The 11,725-nt window shown below is 59.5% G+C and overlaps 1 protein-coding gene across 1 annotated transcript; it reads left to right on the top strand.

The window, feature by feature from the left end:
- Positions 1–613: 613 nt before the first annotated feature.
- Positions 614–11,524, top strand: LOC309890738 (RNA-binding protein 10-like; the record flags this gene model as incomplete). The annotated part of the gene is made up of 4 exons (XM_082785146.1): positions 614–796; positions 2,606–2,675; positions 5,940–6,013; positions 11,427–11,524. Coding segments are annotated over 4 exons (425 nt in total), but the record flags the coding sequence as incomplete, so codon positions are not given.
- Between the last annotated feature and the right edge of the window lie 201 nt (positions 11,525–11,725).

Raw genomic sequence — 11,725 nt, 5'->3', positions numbered from 1 at the left:
CCCTGACCCCCCCATAAATCCCCCCGACCCCCCCCCAAAACCCCCCTGACCCCCCCAAATCCCTTTAACCCCCCCCCAAATCCCCCCTGGCCCCCCAAATCCCCCCCGACCCCCCCAAACCCCCCTGACCCCCCCCAAATCCCCCCGACCCCCCCAAATCCCCCTGACCCCCCCCAAATCCCTTTAAACCCCCCCCAAATCCCCCCTGACCCCCCCCAAACCCCCCTGACCCCCCCAAATCCCCCCTGACCCCCCCAAATCCCTTTAACCCCCCCAAATCCCCCCAGACCCCCCCAAATCCCCCCTGACCCCCCCCAAATCCCCCCTCACCCCCCATAACTCCCCCCTAACCTCCCCAAATCCCCCTAACCCCCCCCCAAATCCCCCAGACCCCCCAAATCCCTTTAACCCCCCCCAAATCCCCCTTGACCCCCCCAAATCCCCCCTCAACCCCCCCAAATCCCCCCCTTCCCCCCCCCAAACCCCCTCCTCCCCCCCCCATTCCCCACCCCCCCCACCTCCCACCCCTCCCCCTCCCCCCACCCCATTTAACCCCTCCCCCTCCCTTCTCTCCCCCCTCCCCACCCCCCCCCCAACCCCAAATTTCGGGCAGGGGTCCTACGAGGGCTCGGAGCCCCCCCGGAAGCGCGACCCCCCCCCGGCGGCGGCGCTGCCCTTCGGGCCCGACGGCGATTACCGGGACCAGGATTACCGCCCCGAGCCCCCCGAGGACGAGCCGCGCGCCAGCACCATCGTCATGCTGCGCATGCTGCCCCAGGCCGCCACCGAGAACGACGTAAGCCACGCCCCCCTTGCTTGGGAGACACGCCCCCTTGCTTGGGAGCCACGCCCACTTTTTTGGGACCACCCCGCCCCCTTTGGGGCGACCCCGCCCCGTTGTTTTGGGGTCAACTCCCTCGTTTTTGTTAAAGGAGCGCTGGCCCTTTAAGTTTTCGGAGTTTAGGAGGCGTGGCCATGCCTCCTCCGATAAGCCACGCCCCCCTGGTGGAGCCACACCCATTTATTTTGGGCTCAACTCCCTTGTTTTAGCACTTTTTTGTTAAGGGAGCGCTGGCCCTTTAAATTTTCAGAGCTTAGGAGGCGTGGCCACGCCCCCTCGGATCGGCCACGCCCCCCTGGTGGAGCCACGCCCATTTATCTTGGCCACGCCCCCACGGTTTAGCACCTTTTTGTTAAAGGAGTGCTGGCCCTTTAAATTTTTGGAGGTCAGGAGGTGTGGCCACGCCCCCTCAGATAAGCCACGCCCCCCTGGTGGAGCCACACCCATTTGTTTTGGGGGCAACTCCCTTGTTTTAGCACCTTTTTGTTAAAGGAGCGCTGGCCCTTTAAATTTTCGGAGGTCAGGGGACGTGGCCACGCCTCCTCAGATAGGCCACGCCCCCCTGGTGGAGCCACGCCCATTTATTTTGGGCTCAACTCCCTCGGTTTGACAGTTTTTTGTTAAGGGAGCGCTGGCTCTTTAAATTTTTGGAGGTTATGGGGCGTGGCCACGCCCCCTCCGATCGGCCACGCCCCCTCCGATCGGCCTCGCTCCCCTGGTGGAGCCACGCCCATTTATTTTGGCCACGCCCCCACGGTTTGGCACCTTTTTGTTAAGGGAGCGCTGGCCCTTTAAATTTTTGGAGCTCAGGAGGCATGGCCACGCCCCCTCAGATAGGCCACGCCCCCCTGGTGAAGCCACGCCCATTTGTTTTGGGGTCAACTCCCTTGTTTGAACACCTTTTTGTTAAGGGAGCGCTGGCCCTTTAAATTCTCGGAGGTCAGGGGTGTGGCCACGCCCCCTCGAATGAGCCACGCCCCCCTGGTGTGGCCACGCCCGTTTGTTTTGGCCCCACCCACATTGTTTAGCACCGCCTCCTTTCAGGGAGCACTGGCCCTTTAAGGCTGTCAGTGACCATGTGGCCACGCCCCCTGGTGTAGCCACACCCACTTGGTGTAGCCCCGCCCACTTTGTGTGGCCCCACCCACTTTATGGCTGCTGGCCCTTTAAATCATCACTATGCCCCCAGGCAGGGTGTGGCCACGCCCACTAAGCATAGCCCCGCCCCCGACTCGGCCACGCCCCTCTGACAGACCACGCCCCCTTCTTGTTGGTCCCTTGTGTCCCCCCAGCCAATCCCAGGGGGCGCTGGCTCTTTAAATCCCCCCCCCGTGGCATTAGCGTCATTTGCATGACCACACCCACTCGCGTTGGCCACGCCCACTTGTGCTGGCCACGCCCCTTTGCGTCTGGCCACGCCCATTCCTGCCTCGAGCCTATCAGGCCCTGCCGTTCCTCGGACAAGCACCGCCCCTTTAAATCCCTCATGTGGGCGTTGCCCTGGAGATGCTTGGCCACGCCCTTTCTGCCTCAAGCCACACCCCTTTTGGCCACGCCCCCATTAGGCCACACCCCTCGGGTACCCATCCACGCGGCTGCCCGGGGTCACCCCTGCTGCACCGCGCCCCCTGGGGGCCACCTCCCTGTGCCCCGTGGGCGCCCCCAAAATTTGGGGTTTTCTCCCCAAATTCGGGTCCCCCCCCCAATTTGGGGTCCCCCCCCCAAAATCTGGGGCCCCCCCTGACCCCGTTGTCCCCCCCCCAGATCCGGGCGCAGCTGCAGGCGCAGGGGGTGCAGCCCCGGGAGGTGCGGCTGATGCGCAACAAGTCCTCAGGTGAGCCCGGCCGGGGGGGACCCAAGGGTGGGGGGCACCCAAGGGACACCCGGGTCCCCTCTGGGGGGGGGGGGGGGGACGCCCTCGTAGCTCGGGGACCCAGCCCTGGGGTCCCAGGGGTGCTGGGGGGGGGGCCCTGCCACACTGGGGGCACCCAGGGGTGCTCGGCCGGCACTGAGGGGGCACCCAGGGGTGCTGCTTCAACACTCAGGGGCACCCAGGGGTGCTGCGCTGGACTTGGGGGGCACCCAGGGGTGCTGAGCCTGTTTTTGGGGAGCGCCCAGGGGTGCTGTGGCATAGAAAGGGGGCACCCAGAGGTGCTAGTCCTATCTCAGGGGGCACCCAGGGGTGCCTATCCCATACCCAGGAGCACCCAGGGGTGCTGTGTCGTAGAAAGGGGGCACCCAGGGGTGCCGGTCCCATCCACAGGGGCACCCAGGGGTGCCAGTCCCATCTCTAGGAGCACCCAGGGGTGCTATGCCATAGAAAAGGGGCACCCAGGGGTGCTAGTCCTATCTCAGGGGGCACCCAGGGGTGCCCATCCCATACTCAGGAGCACCCAGGGGTGCTCTGCCATAGAAAGGGGGCACCCAGGGGTGCTAGTGGTGTCTCAGGGGGCACCCAGGGGTGCCCATTCCATACCCAAGAGCACCCAGGGGTGCCAGTCCTGCCTCAGGGAGCACCCAGGGGTGCTCATCCCACTTCCAGGAGCACCCAGGGGTGCTGTGCCATAGAAAGGGGGCACCCAGGGGTGCCGGTCCCATCCGCAGGGGCACCCAGGGGTGCCACTCCCATCTCCAGGAGCACCCAGGGGTGCTGAGCCATAGAAAGGGGGCACCCAGGGGTGCTCATTCCTTCTACAGGAGCACCCAGGGGTGCCAGTCTTGTCCTCAGGGGGCACCCAGGGGTGCTCATCCCATCTCCAGGAGCACCCAGGGGTGCTATGTCATAGAAAGGGGGCACCCAGGGGTGCCAATCCCATTCCCAGGGGCACCCAGGGGTGCCAGTCCCATCCCCAGGGGGCACCCAGGGGTGCCCATCCCATCCCCAGGAGCACCCAGGGGTGCTGTGCCGTAGAAAAGGGGCACCCAGGGGTGCCGGTCCCATCCCCAGGGGCACCCAGGGGTGCCGGTCCTGTTCTCAGGGGGCACCCAGCGGTGTCCATCCCATCTCCAGGAGCACCCAGGGGTGCTGTGCCATAGAAAGGGGGCACCCAGGGGTGCCAGTCCCATCCGCAGGGGCACCCAGGGGTGCCAAGCCCATCCCCAGGGGCACCCAGGGGTGCCGGTCCCACCTCAGGGGGCACCCAGGGGTGCCCATCCCATCTCTAGGAGCACCCAGGGGTGCTGGTCATCTTTCTCGGGGGCACCCAGGGGTGCCCATCCCTTCCCCAGGGGCACCCAGGGGTGCTGGACCCGCAGTAGGGGGGCACCCAGGGGTGCCCAAAGATACCCAGGAAGCACCCAGGGGTGCCAGAGCCTTTCTCAGGAGCACCCAGGGGTGCTCTACCATGCCGAGGGGGCACCCAGGGGTGCCAGAGCCATACTTGGAGGCACCCAGGGGTGCCCATCCCCTTCCCAGGAGCACCCAGGGGTGCTGATCCGTAGCCAAGGGGCACCCAGGGGTGCCAGTCCTATTCCCAGGGGCACTCATGGGTGCTCCATTGTGCTTTGGGGCACCCAGAGGTGCCCAACTCCTGCCCAAGGGACACCCAGGGGTGCCGGTCCTGTGCCTAGAGGCACCCATGGGTGCCCAGGGGGTGCCCAGTGTTGCTCATCCCGTCCCCAGGAGCACCCAGGGGTGCTGTGCCAGACCCAGGGGGCACCCAGGGGTGCCAACCCCGCCCCCCAAACCAACTGTAGGTGCCCACATACACCCCAAGAGACCTCAGGAGCACCCATGGGTGCCTGTTCCCGACCCAAGGGGTCCTGGGGGGTCCTGGGAGCACCCATGGGTGCCCCTGCTTAATACAAAGAGCTGCAGGTAGGTGCCATTGCTGGGCATCTGCAACCAATGGGGTGCTAGGAGGGCCCTGGAGCACCCATGGGTGCCCATACCCGACCCAAGGGTGCCCATACCCAAGTGGAGAAGTCTTGGAGGATCCCAGAAGCACCCAAGGGTGCCCGTACCCAACCCAAGGGTGCCCGTACCCAACCCAATTATTCTTGAAGGACCCCAGGAGCACCCATGGGTGCCTGTACCCAACCCCATGAATCTTGAAGGACCCCAGGAGCACCCATGGGTGCCCGTACCCAACCCCACGAGTCTTGAAGGACCCCAGGAGCACCCATGGGTGCCCGTACCCAACCCCACGAGTCTTGGAGGGTCCCAGGAGCACCCATGGGTGCCTGTACCCAACCCAATGAGTCTTGGAGGACCCCAGGAGCACCCATGGGTGCCCGTACCCAACCCCACAAGTCTCGGAAGGTCCCAAGAGCACCCATGGGTGCTCCTGCCCAACCCAAGGGTGCTCATACTCTACCCCATGAGTCTTGAAGGACCCCAGGAGCACCCATGGGTGCCTGTACCCAACCCCACAAGTCTCGGAGGGTCCCAAGAGCACCCATGGGTGCTCCTACCCAACCCAAGGGTGCTCATACTCAACCCTATGAGTCTTGGTGGACCCCAGGAGCACCCATGGGTGCCTGTACCCAACCCAATGAGTCTTGGAGGACCCCAGGAGCACCCATGGGTGCCTGTACCCAACCCAATGAGTCTTGGAGGACCCCAGGAGCACCCATGGGTGCCTGTACCCAACCCCATGAGTCTTGGAGGGTCCCAAGAGCACCCAAGGGTGCTCCTATCCAACCCAAGGGTGGCCATACCTAACTCAATGAGTCTTGAAGGACCCCAGGAGCACCCATGGGTGCCGATGCCCAACCCCATAAGTCTTGGAGGACTCCAGTAGCACCCATGGGTGCTCCTACCCAACCCAAAGATGCCCATACCCAACCCAAGGGTGCTCATACTCAACGCCATGAGTCTTGAAGGACCCCAGGAGCACCCATGGGTGCCCATACCCAACCCCACGAATCTTGGAGCACCCATGGGTGCCCCTCCCCACCCCAACCCCCCCCCCCAAGAATCCTCGAAGGACACCGGGAGCACCCACGGGTGCCCGTCCCCTACCCCAACCGATTCCCATACCCAACCCAGGGGTGCATGGCCGGGGGGATGGGGGGTGGGGGTGGGGTGACGGGGGTGGGAGCGAGCACCCATGGGTGCTCCCCCCCCACCCCCCCCCTGAGCGCCGGCTCCTTCCAGGTCAGAGCCGCGGCTTCGCCTTCGTGGAGTTCCACCACGTCCAGGACGCGGCGCGCTGGATGGACGCCAACCAGGTGGCTGCCCCGGGGGGGGCACCCAAGGGTGGGGGGCACCCAAAGGACCGGGACCCCCCCCCCCCCTCACCCCTCCCTGCCCCCCCCCCCCCCCCCCCCCCGCAGGGTCCCCTCGGGGCGGGGGCGGGGCGGAGGGCGCTTACTGGTTTGTGCTGGTCGCTGCTGGGGGGCTTCTGGGGGGGCTGGGGAGGGGTTGGGGGGGGGGGTGGTTACTGGTTTGTAGTGGTCTGTACTGGTCTGTACTGGTCTGTACTGGTCTGTACTGGTTTGTACTGGTTTGTGCCGGTGGTTACTGGTCTGTACTGGTAGCTACCAGTCTGTACTGGTGGCATCCTGTCTGTACTGGTGGCTGCTGGTTTGTACTGGTGGCTACTGGTTTATACTGGTGGCTGCTGGTTTATACTGGTGGCTACTGGTTTATACTGGTGGCTACTGGGCTGTACTGGTGGCTACTGGTCTGTACTGGTGCCAATCTCTCTGTATTGGTGGCTACTGGGCTGTACTGGTGGCTACTGGTCTTTGTTGGTGGTTACCGGTCTGTACTGGTGACTACTGGTCTATACTGGTGACTATCAGTTGGTACTGGTGGTTACTGGTCTGTACTGGTGACTACTGGTTTGTACTGGTGGCTACTTATCTGTACTGGTGCTTACTGGCCTGTGCTGGTAGTTACTGGTTTGTACTGGTGGCTATCAGTCTATACTGGTGGTTGCTGCTCTGTACTGGTAGCTACTGGTCTGTACTGGTGACTACTGGTTTGTACTGGTGGCTGTTAGTCTGTACTGATAGCTACGGGTGTGTACTGGTAATTACTGGTCTATACTGGTAGCTACTGGTCCTTACTGGGGGTTATTGGACTGTAGCGGTGGCTACGAGCCTGTACTGGTGGCTACTGGTCTGTACTGGTGGCTGCTGGTCTGTGCTGGTGGCCCTGATTCCAGCATCTTCTTTGTCCTGGGGGGGGTTACTGGTGTGCACTGGTGGTTACTGGTTTGTACTGGTGGTCCAGAGGCTCGGTTATTTTGTGTGTTGACATTTGGAGAAGGTTACTGGTTTATACTGGTGGTTACTGGTTTATACTGGTGGTTACTGGTTTATAGTGGTTGTCCTGGCAGCTGAGTCCCAACCGTGGTGTTTTGGGGGGATGGGTTACTGGTTTAAACTGGAGGCCACTGGTTTATACTGGTGGGGCAGTCAGCTGGGTCCCTCATGCTGTGTCCTTTGGGACTGGTTTATACTGGTGGTTACTGGTTTATACTGGTGGGTCACGGAGCTGAGTCCCTGCTGGGGCGTTTGTTGGGTGCTTACTGGTTTATATTGGTGGCTACTGGTTTATACTGGTGTTTATTGGGGTTCATTGGGAGTTACTGGTTTATATGAGGGGCTACTGGTTTATACTGGGAGCTACTGGTTTTTACTGGTGGTTATTGGTGCACACGCTAAATGAGCTATGGTAACAGTTACTGGTTTGCCTTAGTGGTTACTGGTTTGTACTGGTGCAGACTGGTTTACGGTGGTGGCTACTGGCGTATACTGGTGGTTACTGGTCTGCACTGGTGCCTACTGGTCTGTACTGGTAGGTACTGGTATATGCTGGTGGTTTCTGGTCTGTACCGGTTGTTAGTGGTCTGTACTGGTAGTTACTGGTCTATACTGGCAGTTACTGGGCTGTATTGTAGCAGACTAGTTTATAGTGGTGGATACTGGTGGTTACTGGTCTGCACTGGTGGTTACTGGTCTATGCTGGTGGTTACTGGTTTGTACTGGTGGTTAGTGCTGTATACTGGTGGTTACTGGTTTATAATGGCGGTTACTGGTCTGTACTGGTACAGACTGGTTCATAGTGGTGGTTACTGGTGTATGCTGGTGGTAACTGGTGTACATTGGTGCTTGCTGGTCTGTACTGGTGGCTACTGGTCTGTATTGATGACTACTGGATTATGCTGGTGGTTAGTGGTCTGTACTGGTGCTTACTGGTCTATACCGGTGCTTACTGGTCTATACTGGTAGTTACTGGTCTAGAATGGGGGTTACTGGTCTATGCTGGTGGTTACTGGTCTCTACTGATGTTTACTAGTTCATACTGGTTGTTACTGGTATATACTGCTGTTTACTGGTGTGTTCTGGTGGTTACTGGTCTAGAATGGCACTTACTGGTCTGTACCAGTGGCTGCTGGTCTATAATGGTGCTTACTGGTCTATATTGGTGCTTACTGGTCTATGCTGTTAGTTACTGGTCTAGAATGGTGCTTACTGGTCTGTACTGGTGCTTACTGGTCTGTGCTGGTGCTTACTGGTCTGTACTGGTGGTTACTGGTCTATACTGGTGCTTACTGGTCTATACCGGTGCTTACTGGTCTGTACAGGTGCTTATTGGTCTGTACTGGTGGCTACTGGCTTATACTGGTGCTTACTGGTCTATACTGGTGCTTACTGGTCCGTAGCACCCCCCCAAGCACCCCCCCCTCCCTCGTGGTGCCCCCCGTGCTGGCCTTACTGGTCCATACTGGTGCCTCCCACCCCGTTCCCATCCCCCCCATCCCCCGGGCGGGCTCCTATTGGTCGCTACCGCGCTGTTACTGGTTTGTACTGGGCTGTTACTGGTCTGTACTGGTGGTTACTGGTCTCTACTGGTGTTTACTAGTTCATACTGGTTATTACTGGTGTATATTGCTGCTTACTGGTGTGTACTGGTGGTTACTGGTCTAGAATGGCAGTTACTGGTCTGTACCAGTGGCTGCTGGTCTATACTGGTGCTTATTGGTCTGTACTGGTGGTTACTGGTCTAGAAAGGTTACGGGTGTGTACAGGTGATAACTGGTCTGTACTGGTACTTACTGGTCTATACTGGTGCTTACTGGTCTGTACTAGAGATAACTGGTCTGTAGTGGTGCTTACTGGTCTATACTGGTGCTTAGTGGTACAGGCGCTTATTGGTCTGTACTGGTGGCTACTGGCTTATATTGGTGCTTACTGGTCTATACTGGTGCTTACTGGTCTATACTGGTGCTTACTGGTCCGTAGCACCCCCCCCTTGTGGTGCCCCCCGTGCTGGCCTTACTGGTCCATACTGGTGCCTCCCACCCCGTTCCCATCCCCCTGGGCGGGCTCCTACTGGTCGCTCCCGGGCTGTTACTGGTGGGTACTGGGCTGTTACTGGTGTGTACTGGTGGTTACTGGTCTCTACTGGTGCTTACTAGTCCATACTGGTTGTTACTGGTTTCTATTGCTGCTTACTGGTCTGTAGTGGTGCTTACTGGTCTATACTGGTGCTTAGTGGTACAGGTGCTTATTGGTCTGTACTGGTGGCTACTGGCTTATACTGGTGCTTACTGGTCTATACTGGTCCTTACTGGTCTAGAATGGTGGCTACTGGTCTATACTGGTAGTTACTGGTCTGTAGTGGTGCTTACTGGTCTATACTGGTCCTTACTGGTCCGTAGCACCCCCCCAAGCAGCACCCCCCCTTGTGGTGCCCCCCGTGCTGGCCTTACTGGTCCATACTGGTGCCTCCCACCCCGTTCCCATCCCCCCCATCCCCTGGGCGGGCTCCTACTGGTCGCTCCCGGGCTGTTACTGGTTTGTACTGGGCTGTTACTGGTCTGTACTGGTGGTTACTGGTTTCTACTGGTGTTTACCAGTCCATACTGGTTGTTACTGGTTTCTATTGCTGCTTACTGGTGTGTACTGGTGGTTACTGGTCTAGAATGGCAGTTACTGGCGTGTACCAGTGGCTGCTGGTCTATACAGGTGCTTACTGGTCTGTACTGGTGGTTACTGGTCTAGAAAGGTTACGGGTCTGTACAGGTGATAACTGGTCTATACTGGTGCTTACTGGTCTATACTGGTGCTTACTGGTCTGTACTAGAGATAACTGGTCTGTACTGGTGCTTACTGGTCTGTACTGGTGCTTACTGGTCCATAGCACCCCCCCAAGCACCCCCCCCTCCCTCGTGGTGCCCCCCGTGCTGGCCTTACTGGTCCATACTGGTGCCTCCCACCCCGTTCCCATCCCCCGGGCGGGCTCCTACTGGTCGCTCCCGGGCTGTTACTGGTTGGTACTGGTCTATTACTGGTCTGTACTAGTGGTTACTGGTCTAGAATGGCAGTTACTGGTCTGTACCAGTGGCTGCTGGTCTATACTGGTGCTTACTGGTCTATACTGGTGCTTACTGGTCTGTACTGGTGGTTACTCGTCTAGAAAGGTTTCGGGTCTGTACAGGTGATAACTGGTCTGTACTGGTACTTACTGGTCTATGCTGGTGCTTACTGGTCTGTACTAGAGATAACTGGTCTGTAGTGGTGCTTACTGGTCTATACTGGTGCTTAGTGGTACAGGCGCTTATTGGTCTGTACTGGTGGCTACTGGCTTATATTGGTGCTTACTGGTCTATACTGGTGCTTACTGGTCTAGAATGGTGGTTACTGGTCTATACTGGTGCTTACTGGTCTATACTGGTGCTTACTGGTCCGTAGCACCCCCCCAAGCACCCCCCCCTTGTGGTGCCCCCCGTGCTGGCCTTACTGGTCCATACTGGTGCCTCCCACCCCGTTCCCATCCCCCCCATCCCCTGGGCGGGCTCCTACTGGTCGCTCCCGGGCTGTTACTGGTTGGTACTGGGCTGTTACTGGTCTGTACTGGTGGTTACTGGTCTCTACTGGTGTTTACTAGTCCATACTGGTTGTTAGTGGTTTATACTGCTGCTTACTGGTGTGTACTGGTGGTTACTGGTCTAGAATGGCAGTTACTGGTGTGTACCAGTGGCTGCTGGTCTATACTTGTGCTTACTGGTCTACACTGGTGCTTACTGGCCTGTACTGGTGCTTACTGGTCTAGAAAGGTTACGGGTCTGTACAGGTGATAACTGGTCTATACTGGTACTTACTGGTCTATATTGGTGCTTGCTGGTCTGTACTCATGCTTACTGGTCTGTACTGGTGCTTACTGGTCTGTACTGGTGCTTACTGGTCTAGAAAGGTTACGGGTCTGTACAGGTAATAACTGGTCTGTACTGGTACGTACTGGTCTATATTGGTGCTTAGTGGTCTATACTGGTGCTTACTGGTCTAGAATGGTGCTTACTGGTCTGTACTACAGATAGCTGGTCTGTACTGGTGGTTACTGGTCTGTACAGGTGCTTATTGGTCTGTACTGGTGGCTACTGGCTTATACGGGTGCTTACTGGTCTATACTGGTGCTTACTGGTCTATACTGGTGCTTACTGGTCTGTAGCACCCCCCCTTGTGGTGCCCCCCGTGCTGGCCTTACTGGTCCATACTGGTGCCTCCCACCCCGTTCCCATCCCCCCCATCCCCTGGGCGGGCGCCTACTGGTCTCTCCCGGGCTGTTACTGGTGGGTACTGGTCTGTTACTGGTCCGTACTGGTGCGACCCCCCCGTGCCCCCCCCGCAGCAGGGGCTGAGCCTGCTGGGGCAGCGAGTGTCCCTGCACTACAGCGACCCCAAGCCCAAGGTCAACGAGGACTGGCTCTGCGCCAAGGTGGGGGGGGGGTCCTGGGGGGGGGGGTCCTGGGGGGGGTCGTGGGGGGGGGTTATTGGGGGGTGGGGGGGGTTAAGGGGGGGATGGGGGGGGTTGGAGGGGGTTAAGGGGGGGATGGGGGGGGTTAAAGGGGGGTTAAAGGGGGGGTGGGGGGGTTGGAGGGGGTTAAGGGGGGGGTGGGGGGGTTAAAGGGGGGTTGGGGGGGGTTAAAG

Source organism: Aythya marila (assembly GCF_965140915.1).
Source record: "Aythya marila genome assembly, contig: HAP1_HAP1_SCAFFOLD_120, whole genome shotgun sequence".
NCBI lineage: Eukaryota > Metazoa > Chordata > Aves > Anseriformes > Anatidae > Aythya > Aythya marila.
Note: the sequence above shows the minus strand (reverse complement) of the source record. Positions and strands in the feature narration are given on the sequence as shown.